The sequence below is a fragment of the Peromyscus leucopus genome, chromosome 10, assembly GCF_004664715.2.
Source record: "Peromyscus leucopus breed LL Stock chromosome 10, UCI_PerLeu_2.1, whole genome shotgun sequence".
Lineage (NCBI taxonomy): Eukaryota > Metazoa > Chordata > Mammalia > Rodentia > Cricetidae > Peromyscus > Peromyscus leucopus.
The window spans coordinates 92123006-92150071 of record NC_051071.1 but is presented as its reverse complement, the minus strand read 5'-3'; the positions used below and the strand labels follow the sequence as shown (position 1 = coordinate 92150071).

Here is a 27066-nt window from a genome sequence, read left to right as displayed (position 1 = left end):
CGCAAGAAAACGCAGGGTACAAAGTGAAGTCAAATGTAAAAGTGTTGGCAAAAGACAGACAGACAACAGACACACAAGAATGCATGTGCACACATACACCATGGTTTAGGAAACACATACCTATGACACGGAAAGCATATGGCCTAATAATCTCTATCAAGTTCTGCATTTTGGCATAATAACAAATCCTCTGACTGAAATCCTCAGCCTCAAGAGAGAGTTCCTGTTTCCTCACGCCTTATCTACCTTCCTGTGTCCTGCCATCTCACTTCCTCTCTCCGCCCAGGAACATCACTTCCTCTCTCCGCCCAGCTACATCACTTCCTCTTCCTGCCCAGCTCTATCACTTCCTGTCTGTCTGTATAGACCTCCAGACCTCTACAGTTAACTAGTGTTGGGATTAAAAGTGTGTGCCACCACACCTGGCTCTGTTCCCAGTGTGGCCTTGAACTCACAGAGAGCTAGATGAATTTCTGTCTCCCAAGTGCTAGGATTAAAGGCATGTGCTATCACTGCTTGACCTCTATGTTTAATAAAGTGGCTGGCTTTTTCCTTTGATCCCCAGGCAAGCTTTATTTGTTAGATCACAAATAAAATATCACCACAGGAAACATAAAATTCCGAGTAGACTAATCCATTCAAACTGGCGATTTGGAGTTAGTGCATTGCTGCCAGTTAACTGGCAAGTCAACAGGATTTCTGAGTTTGGTAGATATTCCTGTATTCTAAAACTACTGCCACGGGCTACTGAGCCTTGAACACTGCTTCTTGGGCTGAGGGTGCTTACTGGATAAAGTGTTTGCCATACAAGTATAAGGACTAAAGTTTCTGAACCCCAGAACTAAGGGAAGGCCAGGCAGCCGTAGCTGCCGCCTCCAAAGCCAGCACTTCCGAGGCAGAGAGAGCGGTCCCGGGACACCAGCTATACCTGACAAGTTTTAGGTTCAGCCAGAAAACTCCGACTCAGAGTAGAAAGTGATCTCAACGTGGGCTTCCACATGCATGTGTACATGTGTGGAGTACCTACACATACACGTGCACCCTAACATGTGCAAACATATGCGTGCGCATGCACACACACACACACACACACACACACACACACACACACCACTACAAAGTCTGCTTTGTCCTCAGTAGGAACACACAGAGGAACTTCTTATCAATCTTCCTGTTTGAAATGGAGGGAAGAACTGTCTGGCCTCTCAGGCTTCGGGTTGATTCCAGCCCACAGTTGAGACCTGGCAATGTTTCTTTCCCTCCAGTCTCAACAGATAATCTGTTTTTCTTGTTAATTTTTTTCTTCTTTCTAGCAGATTTTACCTACTTAACAATGAAAAACCCTGGCCAAAACAGAGAGCAGAGTTTAATTTGAAACCTAAAAAGCCTGGACTATCTAAGCAAACTAGTCTAAAACACGAAGTTTTTCAAAAGTACAAGAAAACATCAGATCTCCTACCCAATGCTATTCATGAACATCCTCCATTTAGAATCACAGAACTTGAGCCAAAATGCATTCATATATGCTGTTCATGTAGAAATTATATCTATTACTATAAAGCCAACAAAATAAAAACTGCTTTTAAATACATTTTCTGTGACAGTAGATTTTAAACCTATTTTAGGCAGGATATTTTCTTCTGATTAAATCTTAGCTTCATGTGGATTTGAGCAGATTTACTTGGGCTGAAACTTGCATATGTGTGAGCCTGTAGGCATAAGGCCTGTGTGATGGCTGACCTCTCCTCTGCTAGATTCTGACCCTGAGCAGCTACTGTGGAGCCCTGTGGTCTGCAGGAACTGTGGCTTGAAAAGCACTGGGCAGGAAAGGACACCACTTTCTCTGACCCAACACCACAACACCAATCAATCGATGTCTTTACCTGTGAGCTCTGAAACTCTTCCCATCAACACAAATATCGATGTCGGGACAACACTGTTTCACGTAAAGCTTCAATAAATCTTCTCCTAATTCAGATGCAGGTTCCAGGTCATAATTATCTTTAAAAGAGAAGACAAAAATAGCTTCTTTAATACTATAAACATCACTAAATTTCATTTTCTAATGCTTGCAAGTAGCTTTCTTCACAATTATCTCAATTCAAAATAAAGTAAAAAATTTCAAATCATTTCTATTTCCTACTTTGAAATATGTATTAATTAAATACAAACATACCTTAAATATAAGCCTTAAAATATAGTTAGATTAAAATATATTTACTATATGACAAAAACGAATTTACTTCATGAATAATTGAATTAGCAAGAGCAATTTCTGCAGTACTGATATTATTTTTTCATACTCAGTTCCTGACTTCCTAAGCTATGGAGTGGACACAGACGGGCCTCCAGAGGTCCATCTGTAAAAGGCCTGGCATACAGGATGGTTCTCATGGAGATACTGTGGTCACTGACGGGGTGGGAACAAGTGAGAGGTTCTCAAGTCACCTGAAATCAAGTGTCAGACCCTTGCTTCTCTTCCCCTTCCCCATGTTGTTGTTAGAATTCTATGTTAAAACTGTCTGGCCCTGGGCCAGATCATGGATCAATAGGATTAACATACTAAAAAATGTCCATCTTATCAAAAGCAATCTACAGATTCAATGAAATCCCCATCAAAATCCCAACACAATTCTTTACAGACCTTGAAAGAAGAAAAAACAAAAAATCTAGGATAGCTAAAACAATCCTGTACAATAAAAGAACTTCAGAGGTATCACCATCCCTGATTTCAAGCTCTACTACAGAACTACAGTAATAAAAACCTTCTGGTATTGGCATAAAAACAGATAGATGGATCAATGGAATCAAATTGAAGACCTGGATGTAAATCCACATACCTATGGACACCTGATTTTTAACAAAGAAACCAAAATTATACAATAGAAAAAAGAGGCATCTTCAACAAATGGAGCTGGTCTAACTGGATGTCAGCACGTAGAAGAATGTAAATAGATCCATATCTATCACCCTGCACAAAACTCAAGTTCAAGTGCATCAAAGACCTCAATATAAATCTAGATACACTGAACCTGATAGAAGAGAAAGTGGGAAATAATCTTGAATGCACAGAACACCAATAGCACAGGCACTAAGATCGACAATTAATAAATGGGACCTCATGAAACTGAAAAGCTTCTGTAAGGCAAAGGACACCATTAATAGGACAAAACAGCAGCCTACGGAATAGGAAAAGTTCTTCACCAACCCCACCTCCAACAGAGGGCTCATTTCCAAATTATATAAAGAACTCAAGAAACTAGATATCAACAAACCAAATAATCAAATTTAAAAATGGGGTACAAATCTAAATAGAGAATTCTCAACAGAAGAATCTCCAATGGCCAAGAAACACTTAAGGAGATGTTGAATATTCTTAGTCATCAGGGAAATACAAACCAAAATGACTCTGAGATACCATCTTACACTTCAGAATGGCTAAAATAAAAAACACAAGCAACAGCTTATGCTGGAGAAGATGTGGAACAGGGGGAACACTCCTCCATTGTTGGTGGCAGTGCAAACTTGCATAACCACTTTGGAAGTCAGTGTGGTGGTTCCTCAGAAAATTAGGAATCAACCTACTACAAGACCCAGCTCTACTGCTCTTGGGCATATACCCAAAGGATGCTCAGTCATACCAAAGGGACCTTGCTCAACTATGTCCATAGCAGCTTTATTTGTAATCACCAGAACTTGGAAACAACCTAGATGTCCCTCAGCTGAGGAATGGATAAAGAAAATATGGTACACTTACACAATGGAGTATTACTCAGCTGTTAAAAACAAGGACATCAGGAAATTTGATGGAACTGGAAAAAAAAATCATCCTAAGTGAGGTAACCCAGACTGAGAAAAACAAACATGGTATGTACTCACTCATAAATGGATATTAGCTGTAAAATAAAGGATAACTATGTTACAATCCACAGCCTTAGAGAGGCTAGGTAACAAAGAAGGTTCATGGGGGCGGGGGCACCCAGATCTCCCTGGGAAGGGAAAATAGAGATTTCATGAGTGGACTAAGGGCAGGTCAGAATGGGAACATGAGCAATCAGGTTGGGCAGGGGGGATGAAGGCAGAGAGTACTGAAAGAGACTACCAGAAAGGGGGTGCATTTCAGGGTCAGGTTAAAAACTGGAGCAAGGGAATCTCCCAGTGTAACTAGAGTTTTCCTGCCTTGCCAACAGTCAGGACAAAATCTCTGTCACCCGCCAGTCCCATAGCCGCTCAGACCCAACCAAGTAAACACAGAGACTTACATTGTTTACAAACTGTATGGCCATTGTAGGCTTCTTGCTAACTGTTCTTATAGCTTAAATTAATTCATTTCCATAAATCTATACCTTGCCACATGGCTTGTGGCTTACTGGCATCTTCACATGCTGCTTGTCATGGCGGCGGCTGGCAGTGACTCTCTCTATTTTCCTGTTCTCTCAATTCTCCTGTTAGTCCCGCCTATACTTCCTGCCTGGCCACTGGCCAATCAGTGTTTTATTTATTGACCAATCAGAGCAATTTGAAATACAGACCATCCCATAGCATCCCAGGAATCTACAAGGAAGACCCTAGCTTAGACTCCTAACAATAGCAGATACATAGTCTGAACTGGACATCACCTGTGGTCAGATTGGTACCTCGCCCAATGGTCATCAGAGAGGCATCATCCAGCAACTGATGGAAACAGATGCAGACCCACAGTCAAACGTTAGGCAGAGTTAGGGGATTTGTCAAGTACTAAGCAACAACCTGGATCCACAAAACGAAGGGGCCTCTAGTCATTTCACAGATGGATCCTCAGTATCTCCAGCATTCATCTGCACACTGCTGACTTCACCTCCCATCAGTGTTTAGTTAAGGCTAGCATATTTACATGTGAGCTAAACATGGACTGACTCTTTTTTCTTGTCAGTATTCCCTAAAAAACGCAGTTTAATAACCATTTAGTGCTGTGGGATGTTCTGTATGTCCTGTGGGAGCCCTTCTTGGGTTCTTTGTGGAGTTACCCAGCAGGTCCGCATAGAGGATAATTAGGACCATGGGCCTGAGTGCAGGTGTCTGAGATGGTCTGCACTTGGCTGTGCTGGGGGATGGTCTGTATGTCAAGTTGTTCTGATTGATCAATAAATAAAACCTGATTGGCTGTGGCTAGGCAGGAAGGATAGGCGGGACTAACAGAGAGGAGAAATAAAAGGACAGGAAGGCAGAAGGACTGGCTGCCAGATGCCGCCAGCACAAGAAGCATGTGAAGATGCTGGTAAGCCACGAGCCACGTGGCAAGGTATAGATTTCTAGAAATGGGTTACTTTAAGATATAAGAAAAGTTAGCAAGAAGCCTGCCACGGCCATACAGTTTGTATGCAATATAAGTCTCTGTGTTTGCTTGGTTGGGTCTGAGCGGCTGTGGGACTGGCGGGTGACAAGGATTTGTCCTGACTGTGGGCAAAGCAGAAAAACTCTGGCAACAATTTACACTGTATTAGGAATTCTCAGTAATCTAGAAATGTGAACATACAGGAGGATGTAAATAGATTGTACACAAATCTACACCCTTTTATATCTTAGGGCATGTAAGCATCCACAGATTTTGGTATCCTGGGTGAGAGAAGGTCCTGGGACCAATCCTCTGTGAGTAACAAGACATTAGTAGCAAGCCTTTCACTGTCTTTAGCTATTCCACTTTGGACAATCACAGAGTTCTCTCTCCATACAGCTCTCCTAACTCCAATCTCTCCCTGCATCCTAACCCTTCCCGTTCCCACTACAGACAAATACACGCGCGTCCCTCTTCTCTGCCCCCAGGCACAGTCAGTCATGGTCACTCTGATGGACTATTCTCTTAAGGCAGCTTTGCTGCATTCGTTTGTGTTCTTCTTTGGGATTCAACTGAAAGGTACTCCTGCAGGGCCTGACAGCACAGGCCCACACAGGCCTAGAATTCCTGCTAAAGGCAGGAAGACAGCAAGTATAAGGCCTGTATGGACTTCGGGGTGAGTTCAAGGATAGCCTAAGCAACTTAGTGAGCCATGTCTCAAAAAGCGTAACAAGGCTGGGGATACAGCTCAGGGTTAGACTTGCCTAGCAGTGCAAACTCACAAAACAGACTGAAAGACGTCCCCCCCAGTGTGCACCTTTCTCTGAAGTGTGAGTTCAGGTTACACATGCTCTATTTGTTCTCTCTGAGCACCTGCACCTCATTCCACCGGTGCTACCTACTCGGCTCAGGGCAGGAACACTGTTTTACTTCCGTGTGTTTAAGTACACAAAGCAGGTACGCAATTAAAAGATGTGATAGACGACCAGAATGACAACTCAGGAATTAAGAGACAGACTAAAGACGCAGAGGTGGCAGGGCACATTTCTTTGGGGAAAATACCAAGTAATCAACAAGACTCTTAACTCAGGTAGAAGGGGACTATAGGATTTTCCCTGGTGTCATGGAGAAAGGGTCGAGGGTTGAATGAACCTTGGCAGAGTTCTCTATCAACAGGATGACTAGCTACCAGACATTAACTTGTCCACTGTTGAGTGGCCTTTGTCCCTTACAATCTCTGGGTATAAAACAACACTATCAGTCGGTCTGTAAGCACTTCTTAGGGTTCTGAGAGTCTAGTATAAATGGGCCTCCTTCAAAATCAAGAATATTCATTTATTCATAATTAGGTATGGTGAATGTAATAAGCAAGAATTCTAACCAAGAGTCAATCAGTTTAGTTGTTATTCCTCACAAAATGCTAGTAATAAGATACTACATGATCATTTCATTTACACTAAATTCTTAGCATTTCTTAATTTGTTGTTGTTGTTGTTGTTGTTGTTTTATAGTGAAATTTCACTGCACAGGAAGGGTGATATGAGGCCTCTCTAGTGTCCCATGAATTTGATGGCAGCTAACTGGCACTAAGGTGCTCTATGAACAATATAAAGTCTACTCTATGATCCAAAGTCCTCAGGTTTCCTATTGAAATGTTTGCCTATCTAATTAATTTCTTTTCTCCATCAATTAATAGTTAACTCTCAATCTGCAAGAATTCTGACATCTATTTCCACAAGAACAGTTACTCATTTTCAAGATGCAATACCATATGTACTGTAGTATTTATGTACAATGAACATTACACACAACTTACTTATATGTTTCTTAACCACTTAACACATAAAACTAGGCTACTATTTTTATTAGGTCATAATCTTTTTTGAAATGCCTCATGACAAAGTTTTCATGCTATGGCAACTTTTATGTTTCCTGGTAGTTTAAGGAATACATATGCTGTGTTAGAACTAGCTCTCAGCTAAAACTTCTCTTCTTATTGGAATAGACTAGAATGAGAAGCGCTAACACTGAGGCTGAAGTAGCTGGAAAGAAAATGTGGAATTGTATGTAAATATATTTGTCTCCAATGACTTGGAGAAATGATAAAGTGACCACAGTAGTGTTTTCCCTTTCTCCATGCTCATTAAAACAAACAACAACCAAATTTGGGAGAGAAGCTTTACAAGCATGCTTTTCTCTACTACATCAGAATATAATTAAATCTGTGGCTATAAAGTTTTTAAAAATCAAGCAAAATATCTCACCACTGGAAATAAAACTGCCGCCTCCACCAGTAATATCTTCTGGAATTTCACACTTCCCAAAAGAACAAGTGGACGAATCTCCACAGTCCTGAAAGCTAACGTCAGGCTTTGTTTCTGGCATTACACTTTCCACTTTCATTTTTTTAAGAATTTCCTCTTCATAGTTTTTTATGCTTTTGTTTGACGAATATACAATCCTAAAAGGCAAAATATAAAATATTAATCAAAATAAAAGTGATTTTTTTTTTTTTTGGTCTTTTTGTTTGAGACAGGGTCTCTTGTATCCCAGGCTGGTTTTGAACTTGCTATGTAGCATATGACCTTTGAACTTCTGATCATTCATGTGCTGGGGTGATAGGCATGTATCATCACATCCAGATTATGTGGTGTTGAAGATGTAGTACAGCATTTGCCTAACATGCTTGAGGTCCTACATACAAACAAACAAACAAACAAACAAACAAACCCAGGGCTACATGGCTTCATTGGTAAATTTTACCAAATTCTTAAAGATTAACACTAATATTTCACAATTTTTTCCCCAAAAAGTAGAAGAGAAATATGTCCCAACTCATTCTCTACAGCCAGAATGACTGGTATAAAAGAAGACAAAAGTATTGTAGGAAAAAAGAAATAGGCTACTGTTCATTATTAGTATAAGAAAAACATCCTCAGCTGGGCCTGGTGGCACTTGGGAGGCAGAGGCAGGAGCATCTCTGTCAGTTCAAAGCCGGTCTAGTCTACAGAGCAACCTCCAAGACAGCTGGGACTACACAGAGAAACCCTGTCTCAAAAAGAAGAAGGGAAAGGAGAAGAAAACACCCTCAACAAAATAGTAGCAACATATAAAAGGATTATACAACATAGCCAAGGATGATGTACTGCAGGGACTCAGGAGTAGTTAAAAGAAAATCAGACTTATACACTACGTAGACAGAATAAAGGACAAAATCCACATAGTAAGGCTGATACTTGGCACTAAGTACCTACTTGAGGTTGATGTTGTGAGTTTAAAGTAGGTCTGGCTGGCATGATGAGGACTGGAGGCATTAAAAGATACAGGACCTGAGGGGCTGGGAGCCAGCTCAGCGGGTAGAGTACCTGCCGCATGAAGATCTGAGTTCAGAGTCTCAGGCCACACTTAAAAAAGCTGAGCATGGCTGCACACGCCTATAACCAACCTTGGGGGTGGAGACAGGTGCATCCTGGGAGTTTCTGATTTGATAAGAAACTTTGTCTCAAGTAAGTGGAGTGCTAGAGGAAAACACTGCTTCCTCTGGGCCCTGTGGGCAAGGCACAGGTGTAGGCAAGGCACAGGTGCAGGCGAGGCACAGGTGCAGGCGAGGCACAGGTGCAGGCAAGGCACAGGTGTAGGCAAGGCACAGGTGCAGGCGAGGCACAGGTGCAGGCAAGGCACAGGTGCAGGCGAGGCACAGGTGCAGGCAAGGCACAGGTGTAGGCAAGGCACAGGTGCAGGCGAGGCACAGGTGCAGGCGAGGCACAGGTGTAGGCACCTGCACAGGTGTAGTCAAGGCACAGGTGTAGGCAAGGCACAGGTGTAGGCAAGGCACAGGTGTAGTAGGCAAGGCACAGGTGCAGGCAAGGCACAGGTGTAGGCAAGGCACAGGTGCAGGCAAGGCACAGGTGCAGGCAAGGCACAGGTGTAGGCAAGGCACAGGTGTAGGCAAGGCACAGGTGTAGTAGGCAAGGCACAGGTGCAGGCAAGGCACAGGTGCAGGCAAGGCACAGGTGTAGGCAAGGCACAGGTGTAGGCAAGGCACAGGTGCAGGCAAGGCACAGGTGCAGGCAAGGCACAGGTGTAGGCAAGGCACAGGTGCAGGCAAGGCACAGGTGTAGGCAAGGCACAGGTGCAGGCAAGGCACAGGTGTAGGCAAGGCACAGGTGCAGGCGAGGCACAGGTGCAGGCAAGGCACAGGTGTAGGCAAGGCACAGGTGTAGGCAAGGCACAGGTGTAGTAGGCAAGGCACAGGTGCAGGCACCTGCACAGGGCCGTGTGGGAAGCAAGAGCTGATCGGGTAGGAGAAAGCAGACAAAAGCCTCGTTCGTGGCTTCTGTGGGAGGGAAGGAGGAAGATGAGGTGGTAATTGAACAGGGCTGGGGTGTGGTGCTTTGGATAACGTAGGCAGGCTCAGGAGTGAGGGCTGGTCTCTTGCCATCTGCTACCTGGCCTGGGATGTGCAGGAGAGGGGGACGTTAAAATGTAAGAACCAGATGGAAACAGAAGGTATGCTGGTGTGCGCAGGGACTCGTGGTTGGCTGGTCTGCAAAGGTGTGTTCACAGGTAACTCATTTGCTGCTTCTAGGAATTAACTAACCCTGGAAGGGGCAGTCTCTCCTCTGACGCAGTGAGAAACTCAGTGAGACTCCAGATACCAGAGCATCAGACTACAGGCTAAATGTTGTAATCTCAGAAACAGTTTTTAAAGGATACATGGCAATAGCTAAGAGGCCTCTGCTGTAACCTCAGACAGGGATGATCACCGGAGCCTAAGAACTCAAGGACAGACTGGGCAGCATGTGAGATCGCCTCTCAATACGTAAATAAATGATAAATTAAAATACATACACAGCTGGAGCGCGCACCTGAGGGGCGAATGTGAGCCTCCATGAACAAAGCCCTGCTTAAACACCCCCCCACCCCCCCAATGCAGACAGCACAGCTAACACTGCAAGGAGAATTGGCCCTCCCACTGTTGGAAGCAGAGAGGAAGCAGGGACCGCCGTGCTGTGTCGGGTTCTGTTACTGATGTTAGACTGGAAATACCAAGGTCCTCTTTCTTTCTCTTCCACATGCATATGCACTTTCACAATAAACACACGGTTAAAACCTCCTGGAAAATCAAAGGCATTTTATGATCTTAGTTGTAATCTTGAGGTCATAAAACAAGCACTGCTTTCAAATGACACCTGAGTCACACATGGTTTCAACTGTTTCTACTCTTAACTCGAGTGCATGCTACTCTACTTACTGTAGAGTAAGTACCAACATAAAAGAGTTTCAGGGGCTTCATGGATTAGAAGAAAGGATATAAAACGATTGAATTTCATATAGCAAAAATTCAAAATTCTATTTTATCAAAAGTTTTATTTTAAAAAAAGTCTAAATCAGACAAGGCATGGTAGTACATGTCTTTAATATCAGCATGCAGGAGGCAGAGACAGACAGATCTCTGTGAGTTTAAGTCCAGCCTGGTCTACAGAGCTAGCACCAGGACAGCCAGGACTACAAGGTGAGACCCTGTTGAAAGAAAGAAGAAAGAGAGAGAGAGAAAGAAAAGAAAATCTAAGCCAATGGTTTCTATTATAATATGCCCTTTATGCTTTATGAATGACAAACTTCAATGTAATCTGCTAAAAAAATTTGGGGAGGGGGGGACATGTAAGTACTCTCCATATGTGAAGCCCCGGCTGAGGGGTCACCTGTGAAGTGACGTTTGTCAGACAATCCTACTCCAAGGAGTTTACATGACCACGACACACCATGACACTCAACGTTAACAGAGTGTGGTTAAACGTCCAGCACGGAGCCCATGAAAGGGAGAAAGCACAAAGCCAGCTCCTCTCTTCCTCCTTCTGAGGAAACTGAAGCTGACAGGAACCGCACAGCAGCGGAGGGCGGAGCTCTCCTCACTCTGCCCTGCTGCCACGGAGCCAGTCTTTCCTCGCCGTTCACTACTTATTTATTTATTAATTTAGACACAGGGTTTCTCTGTGTAGCCCTGGCTGTCCTATGTAGACCAGGCTTGCCTCAAACTCACAAGACCCACCTGCCTCTGCTTCTAAAGTGTGGGGATTAGGAGTGAGCGCCACCACGGCTTGCCTCTTCCCTATCACTTCAAATATATATATTGAGTTATAGTATTTTATGCGTATGTTTTGCCTGCATGTGTGTCTGAACCCCATGTGTGTGCCTGGTGCCTACAGAGGTCAGAAGAGGGTGTTGTTAACCCTGGAACCAGGGTTAGGATGGCTGTGAGCTGCCATGTGGATGCTTGGAATGGAACCCAGGTCTTCTGCAAGAGCAACAAGTGCTCTAAACCATCTCTCTCTCCAGCCCACGTACCTATCACTTTTAATGATGGCAAATAAAGGTTAAAAATAATGTAATGTCTCCATTTCCCTATTGCTGAGATTACAGGCACATATACAACATCTGGCTGTGGATCAGTCTTGAGTTTGCCTTTGCCATACTAAGTCTCTAATATTAACTTTTTTTTTTTGAGACAGGGTTTTTCTGTGTGAGTCTTAGCTGTCCTGGAACTCGCTTTGTATACCAGACTGGCCTTGAACTCACAGAGATCCACCTGGCTCTGCCTCCCAAGCGCTAGGATTAAAGGTGTGCGCCACCACTGTCCAGCAATACAATAATTTAAATGAATAGGTTTTTCTTAGATTATGAAATAAGGAAAATATGCACATACATTTTTTAAAAGCCAACTATTTATCAGATTCAGATGTAAGAGGAAAGTAGATGAGGCACTTACTGTAAAAAGGCTCTAAGTTCTGAAGCTTCAACATTGTCCACAGGAACAAGCTCATTTGTTAGGCCCCTTGGCGTCTGTCCAATGACGTGGAAATGAAAGCCAGGAGCTCTGGCTAACAAGACTGCCCTGTGTACTTTGAACAAAGAACCACCAACAGAAAGAACAGTGTCTGTGTGGATTTCTTCCTTTAAGAGCCTGTTGGGGAAAAGGGTTATACTTGGATTAGTGATGCTTACAATAGGTAACAGGTTTTGAAACAACCTACATACTTAGAAATACATAAATAACGGAATAATAGAGGCCAAGCGAGCTGGCTCAGAGGGAAAAGATCATGTGAGGCTGGTGATTCAACTTCCTGGAACCCACATAAAGGTAGGAGAAACCAACTTTACAGAAATAATTTATAGAAAAACTGAGTTTGTTTGAGTTCATTTTAAAGAACACTACACTTAATTATTGGTTTTGACTCTGATTTTCTAAAAACCTATAGTCAAAACAAAGAGGATTTCACTAAAAGATAAAAAATATTTTCTTAATTCTATTAATAAATCTTATTTCCTGCTACTGTCCTGGCTAGTTTTATATCAACTTGACACAAGCTAAAGTCATCTAAAAGAAGAAACCTCAATTGAGAAGATCCATCTGAGAGGCATTTTCTTAATTAGAGATTGATGGGGGAGAGCCCAGCACATGGTGGGTGACGCCATCCATTCCTGTGCTGGTGGTCCGGGTTCTTTCAGAAAGCAGTCTGAGCAAGCCATGGAGAACAAGCCAGTAAGCAGCACCCTTCCATGGCCTCTGCATCAGCTCCTGCCTCCAGGTTCCTGTCTTATTTGAGTTCCTGTTCTAACTTCCTTCAGTGAGACTACAATGTGGAAATGTAAGCCAAATAAACCTTTTCCTCCCTAAGTTGCTGTGTTTCATAGTGTTTCAATGCAGTAATAAAACCCTAAGACAGACACTTACATTGACTTTCCTTTAAAATGTACCTTCTTGAGTTTTATAATGGAAACACAGAGCAGAAAGTTAACTTAGCTTCTGACTATTAATGAATCAATTGTTCAAAAATCATACTAAACCGAACCAAAAATGTATAAAGTCAGTACCAAGAAACAAGACATAACAATAGACAATTCAGGTTAGAAACTATTACACTTTTGTTAATTACCAAGTCTGAAATGCAGCCTTGGATGTCAAGAATGTGACATTTATGCCCTTTCCCATCCCCACCACAGAATTAATCATGCTCTAATCATTACTCAGGAGATAAACCCACTTGAATCTCTAGTGTGCATATGTAGTTATGGCAAAGCCCACTGATTTCATGTATATGTAAACTGAAACCGAAAATAGCAGAAAATGTCATAATCTATTCATCTGCCTATTTTTTTACTATGTATTTCTGCTCTCTACTTATGTAAAATACTTTGTTTTACTATGCCAAATCACCGATATCATCAAGGTATGGGTTCTCAGAGGATTTCTGTATTGCAGGATATAATTGGCAATCACACCCACGCACCACAGGAGGATCATGGACTAGGTAAAGATATCCATTACAGTGAAAGCTTGGAAAGCAGCCAATGACACTCAAGGTCCCCTAAGACCAGGCTAATGGCTCCTTCCCCAATCCCATGACACCAGGTCCACGCCTCTATTACAGCACTTCTGTCATTGCATCATCATTATTTTTATGCATCTCTCCCCACTAGGTAATGAATTCCCAAAGGGCAAGAACTGCACGTCATTAGTCCACAGAACGAGCTCAGTATTTGCTTGTCCACAGATCCCATTTTACTAAAGAAAACAAATGCCTCAGAGCACAGACGCTTTGGAAACTTCACAAACATGTTTTAGCTTAGTCAGTTTTTTTTTTTCCACAGATTATTTTCAAAGGTAACTAACTTAAAGTTATACAGAGTGTGTTGTGCTGAGCCCCACTGCTGGCCACATGGATACACAGACTTCCTACTCTAGAGGCCCACACTGAGCCAAGTCTTCTCATGTGGCAAGTTCCCAGGAGATCAAGAGTCTGATCATTTAGGTAACTTACAGAAGAACCCTCTTATCCTCACAAATATATTAAAAGCCCACTCCATAATGCACAGCACCAAGCCTGGATATTTTCTCCAGACATACATACCTGCTGTAAGGTTTGATTTATATATTAGGCATATTACTTACTGATAAAATAGAATGCATACAATAATATATTACAATCAAACTTATTCAAAGTTTAACAACAGAAGTGTTTTTTTCAAATTTTATGTGAAAACTCAAATTATACACTAAATTTGTTCCTCTCTCCTTCCCACCTTCCCTAATGACCCTAGCCCCCCTCTAATGTGAATAAGGAAGCAACATCAGTAAAACTGAGTGCTTACTGGCTCACCCAGAACTAAAAGCTAGAGGAAAAGCAGACTGGAACAGATGCCCAGCTTATTTCCACCTTTCTCTTTGCTATGTACTGATCGGACCTGCCACAGTCTATTTTATATTGCTGTGACAGTATACCACAGACAAGACATTTACAACAAACAGGTTTATTGGCTCATAGTTCCAGAGGCTAGCAACTTCTGATCTCAAGATACTAATATCTGGTGAGGTCCTCCACGCTTCATCATCACAAGGTGGAAGGCAAGAAGGCAAGGGAGACCAAAGAGGGCCAACGTGGGCGCACCCATCCACACGGGTCAAGGTTGACGTCAAGTCTCTTCCTCGATGGTTCTCTACACTTTGAGACAGATGGTCCACTGAACCAGAGGCTGGCTCACTCTGAGATTACAGTGTATGACACCATGTCTAGCATTTTTACGTAGGTTCTGGGATACTGAACTCCTCATCTTCATGTTTGAACCGCAAGCACTTTGTGGTTGAGCCACCTCCCTAGCCCCAAATTCACTCTTCAGTAAGGGACCCAGTTTCACCCCCAAGAATGGAACCTTCAAGGCCTAATCACAATTTAAGGACCTACTGCTCCAATGATAGTTAAATTTCAACTTGTATTTTGGAGAGGGCAAATATTCAAATCAGAGCATAACCTATATAAAGCATTTTGGACTCCTATTAAAGTTTAGTTACTACTAAACATTTTGTAAGTATGAACTGTGTAACAAGAACATGAAGACAACTAAAAGACTAAAACATAGTGCTTACCCCATGGAGTTTTAAGTATAGAAGAGAAAACCAGGTCTGGAAATTGAAAGAACATGATACATCCAACAGCAAGCAAACTCCCCGACCCCAACCCATCCACCCCAGACAAGACACCACACAAGACTGTATATGAGGTACTTTATTAAATGTGATCTTTAAAGACTTTGTAAGAGTTGGTCAGGAAAGCAAAGCAGGAGGGCGTTTCTGGCTTTCTTCTTTACAAGGTAAGTACAAATGATCCACAGGGTGCTTAGGGAAGGTACACAGCAAGGGGGTTTAAAGGCACAAACACACCCTGGAGTCTCACTCTGCAGCTGCAGACATGAAGGAGAAGAAGAGGAGAGGAACTTAACAGACCCCACTACTGGAGCAGAGTCAACTGCTTGAAATCCACCTTTTAGTGATCAGTCATTAGTTGGGCAGAGCGGGACTTGAAGTGAGGACGAAAACTCCTTTACAGTACAAACATGACCCCGGGAGCCCAAGCCAGGTGAGGTCAGTGGTGGCAGAGGATGAACTTAAAACGTAGGTAATAAAACCAGAGTTGACTGGACATAGAAGTGACAGTGGAAAATCTCTGGTTTGGATAACTGGATGCCGGTGACGCTGCCGACCTTTATCTGTAGTTGCTAGCCCTGTTTCTCTGTCAACTCATCTCTTCAGATGCATCTCTACTTGTCTTCCTGAATATTCATTACATAGTCAGTTGTCCTGAGATTTGGAGCCTCTGCCCACTGTCTTCTTTCTCAGCCGGCCCACATGTGTTCAGTCACCAACCCTGTTAACCCTCCATTCCCACTGTCAGTATGGCATCCCCAACTACCACAAAATCTCGTAGCTGACTTGTTTCTGACTTCTCTTTTTCTCAAAGTCAAGATCTAGATGTTAATTCTGAATTTTTTTTAGAAACACCAATAGCTCTACAAACTACCTGCAGAGTCCACCCCAAACATTTAAGTAGAGAAAGAAAGCTATTATCTACAGTTTTAGTCTATCTGTTTATCCTCACATGCTGCTGTTTTGTCTGCCACGACCACAAACATCTTCCAGATAACACAGTCTGTCTTAGCGAGAGTTGCTGTTGCTGTGATGAAACACCATGACCAAAGCAACATGGGGAGGGAAGGGTTTGTTTGGCTTACACGTCTACAGCCTCGTCCATCACTGAAGGGAGTGAGGACAGGAACTCAAACAGGGCAGGAACCTGAAGGCAGGAGCTGATGCGGAAGCCATGGAGGGGTGCTGCTTTCTGTGTTGCTCAGTCTGCTTACCACGGCCTGGGCCCTCCCCCATCAATCTCTAATTAAGAAAATGCCTAGCATGGATCCTATGGAGGCATCTTCTCAGTTGAGGTTTCTTTCAGATGACTCTAGCTTGTGTCAAGTTGACATAAAACTAGCCAGGACACAGTCAAGTCTACTTATATGACCCTGGTTTTTGCCATATATCCCAACACCTTTATCTCATCTGAACTGGACTGCATACTAAGGCGTTAGCTTAATACGTTATTTAAGCAAGGTAACTTCTGCAAGACAGTCTATGATAATCTGGGGACCAAGTGGTAGCCCTCCAAGAGTGCACACCCTTCCCTGCTCCAGGGAAGGAGTGGTCGTGAGACCACACGCGTGTCCTCCCCAGGAGTCCACCCTCAGTGCAGCTACTGGCAGCATGATGGCAGAGCTTCCTCCATCTCGTATCCTTGCTGAAGCCATTTCAGGGTTAGCTAGAATTCGATCTCCTGGGTAGAAAATCACATGAAAAGTTACCCAGCTCCAGTGTAGGAACCTGAAGTCAAGGCAGCCCAGCTAACATAGCCTCTGTTAAACTGTGCAAACCTCCCCTGCAGCGAACCTCCGTTACAGTGATTGCTTGTGGGGGAACTCCCCCTGCAGCTGCAGGTTTTTGCCTTTAAGAGCCCCTTGCTATAAATGCTCAGGACGACACTTAGATCCCTGAATACCTAAGTGTAGTCCCAGTTCACAGTAATAGTTTCCATTGGCTATAAACTCTGAGTGGTCATCTCTGGTGGGCAGGCTCCCCATAACAGCAGAAAGCAGCTTTCCTGCTTTTCTGAGTCCAAATTCATTAACTTTTCCTCCTTTCTACCCTTTTTTCTTTTAGACACTGGCCTAGACACTGCAGACTTCCTCACTCTTCTTTGGAAATACCCCACACATCACTTGGTACTTGTCTTCCACTGGGGAACCCGACAGCTTTCTCAGACCCAGGCACCTGACAAGATTTACAGCTTGCCTATGAGTCTGTTTTTAAATTATTTTATTAACGAGACTATAAATCCAAAGAAGAGAAGGTTGGTTTTCTTGGTAACATATAGATCCCAAAAAACAAAAGAGAGATTTGTAGAACAGGGGCCAGAGAAATAATGGTTCAGGGGTTAGAAGTACATACTGGTTTTGCAGAGGATCTGCGTTTGGTTCCCTTCACCCACATCGTTATAGAAATAAGCCTTCCCACTGAGAAATCACTCTCCACCCTTAGCATGTGTCTGGCTACGGCTAATTAATGCCCAAGGAAGAGCTGGCCTCGAACAGATTTTACTAATGGGTACACACCTCAGACTAAGGCATTTCACAATCGCTGTCATCCTTAAATCCCCGGGGTTGCACTCTGAACAATTTAAACAGAGACAAGAGACTGCAAGTTTGGCCACTTGGGCAGACTGGGTGTTTGCAAAGCAAAGATATTGCCAGAATTATTTTAAATACACCAGTGGAGTTCTTTTAGTATAGCTGTTACCCAGGGTTATTTTTCCCACTTGGCATTGTTTTCCTGACGGAAGCGAGGGGTGGGGGGATGGGGGTGGGGAGGAGGACCCTTAATGGCAGTCTAGGAGTTAATGGTCGCTGTGACCCTGCGCGGGCCCCTGTTAGAGGCATGTTGTCCTGTCCTTCATTCCAAGTGAACACTCGTTTTCCTAATCGCATCCTTTTCTCACAACTTTTTAAGGACACGGTTTACGTTCCAGGGCCTGGACGCCGTTCGACCTCAACAACAGCCCGCTGCCCGTGTGTAAATCTTCGGGCACGAACCGGCGGCGCGGCGGCGCATCCCTGTAGTTTGAATGTTTGTCCTCCTGAATGCGGTGTGTGGGGTCTGCGGCGCTGAGACTGGTCCCTTGGGTCGGGCAGAGGCGCTCGGGGAGATGGGGCGCCGGGCGAGCGCCCCACAGGTGCCTGGGCACCAGAGCGAGGCGGGGAGGGAGGGAGGGAGGCGCGCCGCTCCCGCCTCCTACCTGAGCACGTCGCGGCTGAGCTGCTCCGACACCACCGCCTTCAGCCGGCGCCGCTCCCCGGGCCCCTTCCTGGGCGGCCCCTTCCTGCCAGGGCCCGGGGACCTCACAAGCGCCGCGGGGGCCGCGCCGCCCGCTGCACAGAGGGCCATGGCGACCTCGGAGCCCGGCGTGCCAGGCCCCGCGCGACCGGAGGGGGGCGTTTCCGCTCGCCCCGCCGCGCCGCCGAGCCCGCCCCCCGGAGCAAAGGGCCCGCCCCGCCGCGTGTGCAGCCCGGGCCCTAAAGGCGGCGGACCGGGTACTAGGAGTCCGCGGTCACGTGACCCGGGCTCCGCGCGCAGGCGCGCTCGCTCTGTTGACAGCGGCGGCCTGGCGCCCTCCTGGTGTCCGGGAAGAGGAAGTCCCCAGAGCTTTATTCTGTTCTTTAAGGAGGTTCTCTATTCTGTTCTCCATGGAGGGCTGCGTCCTCTGTCCTCTTTATCTGCGAAGGACGGGCTCACCAGACTTTCCCGGTAGAGTCTTAGGTCGCGAGCAAGAAGGGAGATACAGATACGCCTGGGTGTATGTTTTATTTTGCGGAGGGTCATCACAGAAACTTCACATTCCTAACCGCGGTCCTCAGCCTCTCTTCCCAAAGCTGTGTGAAGGTCGGGTCCAGTTTCTAACAGTCTCTGATTCGAGACTCAGGATCCTGGGGGAGATTCTCCAGCCGCAGGGCAGACCACGGTGACGTTCTCTGCAGATATGCGGAGCAGAGCATTGCTCTTGGTCCCCGTCTCTGTTTACATACTGTCCAGACCGCTTCTTGAGGTTCTAGGCCTGTGTCTGGTCATCTTGAGTGAGTGATGTCCCTGGCTTCTGGTTCAGGTGCAGCCTTGGGTGTAGTGGGGATCCTGACTAAGCCACTTTTGCGTGTCTAAAAGGCATTTCTCACTATGTTCATTACACCTTCCTGAAGCTCAGCTTTGAGTAATAAATGCTTTGGGTTAAGATAAACTTGAGAGTTAACCCTCCTACCATTTATGGCTCTTTATGCTCATGCCTGCTTGACTCCCTTACCCTATTTTTGTTTCCATATCACCACTGTTACATTATCTGTCCCCCTTTAAAGGCTCCCCCACACCAGTAGTCCTTTTTAAGTTGTATGGCTTTTATGGTATTCTACGATGAACACACAACTCTAAAGATCCCAAGCTAGGATCCGCTTTTATTAGTGCAAACTTTCAGTGTGTAGGTACAAAGGAAACTCCATTCCCCCAAATTACGGTGGTTAAACAAAAGTTAGCATTCCTTAGAAACTTGTGAAGCCAGTTCTCCTCTCCTCTCCTTTGTCGCTGGCGGAAGGGACAAATGGCTGTTTTGTGTCTGTTAGCATGCTGGCCTCCACTCTGTCAGTGCCATTATTACCTGTTACACATTTCAGAGTCCATGTTAGCGTCCTCTTCTCAGCTCCTCCCAGACCTTAAATGTCTCCAGCTCATGGCCTTCTGTTCCCCCCAGCTACTCGTTCTCTTTATAACCCGGCTCTTTGGCCATACTCCTTTCTTTTCCCTCTGTCTCTCGCTCTTGCTCTGCTCCTGCTTCTCATGGCCAGGTCTAGTCTGCTGGCCATGTTCAGTCTACTGTCTATCTGTGCTCTGGACTCTTCCATAATTTCACTTTTCTTTACAGCTGAATAAAATTCCATTATGTATTGTCAGGTCCAAAGGGTATCCCAAGCACTCCCAAAGGGCAGGCCCACTGACTTGGTCCAAAATTGAGTCTAGGATCAGCTTAAGATGAACTGTAGAAAGATTTCTGCTGCTTAAATTAAAGACAGAATTTCTCAGGAATTTGTGAAACAGATTCCTTGTGTGCCAAAAGGAGTCATTTCCCTTGCCTCTTGCAGAAGGAATGTATGTTCTCTGTTGGTATACACCTATGGCACCCATCAGCATTTCAAAACCCATGCTAGCCTCCAGCCCCCTGCAGTTCCTTACAAGTACCCAGTATACATTTCAGTATCCACACTAGCCTCCCAGCTCTTCTCATACATACCCACTCTTCCTCCACAATGCTAGCTCCCAGGCTGTTGTGGCTCCCAGGCTTCGCTTCTCCCAAATAGCTATCCATTCTCTGTGTAAAAGCAAGGTTTTCTTCCACCTGCCCTCACTATTCTCTCTTCTCTAGCAGATGACCCTAGCTGTGTCCAGTCTGTTTTATTTTTCTCCCTGCTTTGGGCTCTTCCAGATGCCTCTGGCTGTTCTCTCTCTCTCTCTTACACACACACACACACATACACACACACACACACACACACACACACACACCTTCCCCCTGATGAAGGAGTGGCCATTTCAGTGGTTTCTTTCCCACGTCCTCACGTGTATATACACATTTTTGTTATCCATTCTATATGTAGACTGATTCCATTTCTTATACATTATGAATAAAGCATCACCAAACATGGTTGAGCAAATATCTCTATGGTAGGATATAGAATTCTTTTAATGCCTTCTGGGGATGTTTTCTCTGTCAATTAAAGAATTAAAAGGCAAGAAAGATGTTACCAGAAATCATAGGGAGTCCCAGTGGAGACATTATATGATACCTGGCAAATCAGGGTCCCCTCATTGGGGTTCTTAATCTTATTAAAATAATTTAAGAATGAAAACAAACAGGAGCTTGAGGGCCATTTATTATCAGTTTAAAGGAAAACCCTGGGGGCAAGCAAGCTATAAACCTATCTATTTGTTAGGTTGCAAAGCTGTGCTCCTGCCTCTATTTTCTGTGCACTACAGGCATGTGCCATTGTGCCCAACAAACATTATCTTAAGGGGGACAAAAGGTATTATAAAAACCTAATTGAAATTCCTCAAGTGTATTTTAAATATGATTAAATATCTGTGTTGGTTAGTTTCTGCCAACGTGACACAAACAGGGTCCTTTGGGAAGAGAGAATCTCAACTGAAGAGTTCTCTGCATCAGGCCGGTCTGTGGACAAGTCTGTGGTGCATTTTCTGGATTACTGATTGATGTGGGAGGTCACAGCTCACTCTGAATGGTGCCTTCCCTGGGCCAGTGGTCCTGACTTGTATAAGAAAGGAAGCTGAGTGAGCCATGGGGAAGCAAACCAGTAAGCAGCTTCCCTCCATGATTCTCATCTCTGCTCCCGCTTGAATGCTTGCCCTGGCTTCCCTCAGTGATGGGAATAAACACTTTCTTCCCCAAGTTGCTTTTTGAGGACAGTATCTGTACCACTTAGAGTAAAAACCACTGAGCTTTTCCACAATTGATACTTTTTTTTATTTAGTTCATGGTTTCCAACTAAAAGTTCTTCCCCTGTTTCCAAAATGACCTGAACATTTTTTAATGCTACAAATGCACTTTTACTTCTTGTGGTAATGAATATACATAGGCTGCCTGGAGGTCTAGGTATGAATTAAATAATTTAGCATAGGCTGGATGCTTCAGGGCAAACTTCCTAAAGGTCATGTATGACACTTGCGCTGAATCCTTGCCAGCTATCTGCTGAAAGAGTGTGGAAACATCTAGGTTTGGCACTCCAAAAGCTGCACGGAGTATAGTTGTTAACTCTTGTTCTGTTATATAGCCGTCCTCATCAAGATCAAAAAGTTTAAATGACATTTGCAGAATCTTCTCCGTGTTGGAAGGGTTGCACAGGACAGTTAGACCTATCACATACTCTCGGAAGTCTATGGTGCCATCGTGATTCCTGTCAAAGAGAGAAAAAAGCTGTCTCAAGGGCTCTGAAATTGGGAGTTTTAAATGATTTGAAAACTCTTCAATTCCAATCTTGCCTCCTTTTGAGGAGACTGCAATTGCAGCATATTTGTCCAAGTGCTTGTGGATATTGTCCCAATCTAATTTCAATTTCTGACTGATTTTCGTAAATTCCACCAAACCAGCTTCCATGGGTAGTTGAAGGGCACCAGCAGAAATCATCAGTCTGCAGTCTTCGAAAGTGTGTTCCGTCACAGGGAGTCTCAAAGCATTTGCCATGTTGATTCGGACTGTGTTGGCAAAAAGGACGGGGTCTTTCTTTTCTTCTTCACTCGGGATATAAACAGGCATAAATTCAACTTCCACTCTAGTGAAGGGCTGACTCAGAGTTAGCATACATGCCTGGAAGCCTGTGAACCCCTGCCAGGTCCAGGTCACGGTGTCCAGGGTGTTGGGGTATCTCAGCAGCACTGGTTGCACAGGGACGCCTGGGGAGAAGGCTCCTAGTTTAAACGTGACCAGACAGGAGCGATTGGTGCATACTCCTTCCGGGAAAATCAGAATCTGCGGCCACTTCATTTTGGATATCACTCGAGTCAGGATTTCATTCCGGGTAGTCTTTCTAGAATTCGGGTCTTCGCGTTTCACAAGCACAGGCTGAGTTGACAGGAGGCATTTCCCAGCCAATGGAATCTGCACATTCTGACTTGCAGAGACCACAGAAGGGAGCCCTGCCACAATGACGGCGATGGCGTCAAAGAAGGTGGAGTGTGGCGCGGTGACAAAGATGGGGGCCTCCTCTCTGGTGGCCCTTTTCCCTTTCACTTTAATCAGGAACCCAGCAAGAAAGAACGTCATACGAAACAGGAACAGGAGCGCCGGCTTCATCACATGTTTCCGCCAACTCTTCATGGGTTTGGTAGGTTGAGTAGGCAAGTTAATGGTGGTGAGTGTGGCCATAGGCCAGAGGAAGATGAAGAGGAAGGCGATGCAGGACACACGCACAGGTACCAGCACGGTCCCCAGGAGGATGGTGCAGGCCCAGCGCCAAGCACTGAGGTGAGTGTGCTGCATGAAGGGGTTGGCCACTGCAGGGGAGTATAAGGACCTGTTCACCTCCCGGGCAATCCCGCTGTCCCACACCTCCAACTCGGTGGTGTCTGTGGTCAGTCTGCGCTGGGTCAGATGAGCCATGACGCCTGCTTCTCAGCATTTGAGTATCCCTTTCCCCACACTCAGGAACCATTTCCATTTGCACATAATTAGCACTCTTACAGCCAATTATTGGTTAATAGGAAATGATGCATTACCTTTAAAAATCAGAAAAAAATCACAGGGGAATTAGGATCTCATCAAGACAACACCACAGTGTGTTGTTTTGACAGGTACAGTTTAAAATTTTTCACTAACAATGTCTGGTACTTATTCATATATACTTACTAAGGAGATACTAATTTGAATGAATAAATATTAATTACAACTTTCAAATTTAAGTGATAATGCCAGTAAGTTTTGCTATGGACTGCTTTGAAAACTCATGAAATTCATCCATTGTCCCTACAGAATGATTTCTTTGCTGATGGTCATATCTCTTTAGGCTAAGAAGGCTAAGTAATGGCACCTTAAACACTTGGGTCATGAGCACTTTTCCATACACATAGAAATTTAGGGAGGAATAGATTTGAAGAGAGGAAGAGGTGGGGAGAGAGAGTAATGGACTCTGTGACCTGAGGGTAGGAGGGCTTTGTATGAAAGGAAGGGGACCAGTAGGAAGCGGAGGACAAAGGGGATGGGGGAGGATGAATGTGAAAAAAGCATGACATATGTGAGTGAAATGCCATAATGAAACCCACCACTTAGAAAATTAATAATTCAAAAAGGAAAAATTAGAGCACATTAATTCTAATAGGCCAGAATTGACCATGGCATGTGGGATTTATTGCCAGGAGCCATCCCCGGCAGTGGACAGGTCCCACCAGAGGATGATGTAAGGAGTTGGCGAGGGAAGGAGGTGAGCCAGGCCAGGGTGGTGGTGAGAATCTTGCAGCCTGACTGACTAGCAGCCAAAGTGCTTCTTTATACATACAGAATTTAGTAAGCAGGGATACATTCATGTAGTTCCAAAACACAGATCCTATCATTTTTGGTTTTGGACATGTGTTTCACTTTCTTTTGCATAACTTTTAGCCATGATTAATAAATTATGACAGAACAGAGTTGTCATTTCCAATCATTTTCCCTCAAGTTTTGGCATCATTAATAAACAGAGTTATCATTTTTACTCATTAACCCGTAATCCAGTTTTTAAGAATCTAGAGGCATATGACAGCCTGTTCTCAGTCTTGTAGCTCTGGTTGCTACAAGGACACTAGACCAAAACAAAATCTTCAAGATACCCTGGGCATTTTGCCATGTCCTAAGCAGTGTATTATTAACTCTTAGTGGTCAGAGTGCCCAAGAAAAGTCTCAAGTCAAAGCTACTGCAGTTATTATTCAAATTCTGGCATAATACAATGTTTACATTTTATATATTCATAAAATGTTTACATGTCTAACCCTGGCATTCTGTTGTTCCTCGGTCACATGACACCACAGTGGCTCTGCATGAGCTGACTTTCTAAGAAAGGGAGGTCCTGACATCTCATTCTTATATCATTTTTACATCATTCTTTGTTTATTAATAAGTTTCTGTATAGGGTGGAGGTAACTTCAGCTAGTCTAACTTTATTGCTGTATATGCCACATAATTGCCTGAGTGTACAGTAGGAAGAGACTTACAATCTGATCTGTGGGCAACTCCTCTAGTCTACCAAATCATGTTGACCTTTTCAAGTTTACTTTGTTTTGATTACCTTGTTCCTGAGTAAGTACATGGACAAATGTTTCAAGACTGTCTCATAGCCTCATAAAGAGACCTCTGGCTTCTTTATGTGTATTATAACCTCCAAGGTGTAAAGAAGACCTTCAAGTAGATAAGGATATCTCCCTACAAGAGGAAGTGGTACTATGTTCAGGACTTTCCTGGGGAGGCTTAGAAGCAATACTCCTGGGAGAAGGCATAAATGATTCATAAGAAAATTTCCATTGACCCAATATCCTCCAATTGTACAAATATCAAAAGTCCCCCAAGTATGCAACAGGTGGAGATGAAAACCAAAGGTGACATGGCAGCCATCATGCGGCTCAACATTGCTGGATCTTTGTCAAGCAGCTGTGCTGGCTTTGTGACGTCTGCCATTCCCATCAGCTATGGCTGTGCTAGTTTATAATGTTAAGATCAGCCTATATGACCCAGTCAACACTCTAAACTGATATTACATGAGAAAAAAACCTATAAAATCAACTTTGTCAGTAAGTGGGCTTTGAATAAAATAAGATCTACTTTACTATGTCAACACAGTCTCCAGGACATATTCCTTCGGAAGCCCAGTCAGTGCGAACCAGGCTTTCTTCTAGACCTGGTAGCATTCTTGACTTTGGCAATGCTGTATTGAGGATTCCTGCTATGTTTGCTAATTTCTAATTTGAATTCCTTTTCCCTGAACTAAAATGATTATTTAAGCCCCTGAGTTTCCATCTGTTGATGTACATTAGGTTAGCCATACAACAGGAAGAGTGCTATGGATACCAAAGCTTGATAAGCAAGGTGTCAGCCACTGGAAGGCCACTTCCCAGTGCCAGCATTTACACACGGGGACAAGTTACACGTCAAACTTCTTCTCCTATCTTTCCATTGCTGATGATACTCCCTACCTTATGCTTTTGTTATGAGCCTCCAGCATAATGTTCATAAACAAACTGAGCTTTTATTGTTGCTATGGCACAGTAAGAATTCTGAGGACACTCCACACTCTCCTGTCACTATCAGGACTGTCTGTAATGAAGGAAATGTCACTAGGGTGCTGTGACTTGCCAAATGCTCATAAATGTCTCCTTTGCCAAAGAAGACATCCCAAGACAGTGGGCAGCAGCAGACTTGAGTCACACTGCCCCCTCTCCTGTGACTACAATGTTCATTTCTACCTTCAGCTTTCTTCTTTTTTAAAAAAAAAAAAATTACTAATTTTTTGTCTTATGTGTATTAGTGCGAGGGTGTCAGATGCCCTGGAACTGGAGTTACAGACAGTGAACTGTCATGTGGGCACTGGGAATTGAACCCGGGTCCTCTGGAAGAGCAGCCAGCGCTCTTAACCCCTAAGCCATCTCTCCAGCCCCTCTTTCAGTTTTCCTTAATTGCATTCTGTATATAGTTCTTAGAAAAAGTTATCACGCCATCTTTCTTTTATATTCCATGTGCCTGATGTGGTGTGGTGTAATATTTGATTATAACATATTGCATTAGTTAGTCCCTGGCCCCTCATTCGTGGTTTCAGTTATCTGTGGTCCACCAGGGTTTAAAAATATCAAGTGAAATTTAAAAAAATTAAGTGAGAACACAGAAATAACGCATAAATGTTTTAAATTGTATAATAGTCTGAGTGGTGTGATAAAATCTCTACTGTTCAGCTTCATCCCTTCTGGGGATGTAAATTATCTCTGTCTGGGATAGTCAGGCTGAATGTGGATCTATCCAGCCAACTTTCAGATCAACTGCTCTGATGTGCAGCACTTATATAAAATAAAATCTGCATTTTGCTCAATGTTACTTAATTTCACTCACTAATGGCCCCCAAAATGCCAAAGAGAAGCCATGTAAATACTACTTCTAATTGAAAAGGGAGATGTTTTCCATGACAAATGAAAAAAAATACTGTAGCCGGGTATTGGTGGTGCACGCCTTTAATTCCAGCACTCGGGGAGGCAGAGCGAGGCGGATCTCTGTGAGTTCGAGGCCAGCCTGGGCTACCAAGTGAG

General features: G+C 44.1%; 2 protein-coding genes across 2 annotated transcripts in view; both read right to left on the bottom strand.

Moving 5' to 3' along the window:
* Btbd8 (BTB domain containing 8) overlaps positions 1 to 18702 on the bottom strand; it is a 72527-nt gene extending 53825 nt beyond the window's left edge. The window contains exons 1-4 of the mRNA XM_028867375.2: positions 18493 to 18702; positions 12084 to 12278; positions 7579 to 7775; positions 1884 to 2001 (exon numbers count right to left, since the gene is read on the bottom strand). Of these exons, the coding sequence (XP_028723208.1) occupies positions 1884 to 2001; positions 7579 to 7775; positions 12084 to 12278; positions 18493 to 18641 (659 nt within the window). The 5' untranslated portion in view covers positions 18642 to 18702. The remainder of the gene's footprint in view (positions 1 to 1883; positions 2002 to 7578; positions 7776 to 12083; positions 12279 to 18492) is intronic.
* Positions 18703 to 21755: 3053 nt separating this feature from the next.
* LOC114691817 (lysophosphatidylcholine acyltransferase 2B) lies at positions 21756 to 27017 on the bottom strand. The gene is made up of 2 exons (XM_028867373.2): positions 25966 to 27017; positions 21756 to 23522 (listed from the first exon to the last, which is right to left on the bottom strand). The coding sequence occupies exon 2, from the start codon at positions 23404 to 23406 to the stop codon at positions 21844 to 21846; it is 1563 nt and encodes a 520-aa protein (XP_028723206.1). The 5' UTR covers positions 23407 to 23522; positions 25966 to 27017; the 3' UTR covers positions 21756 to 21843.
* Positions 27018 to 27066: the final 49 nt, after the last annotated feature.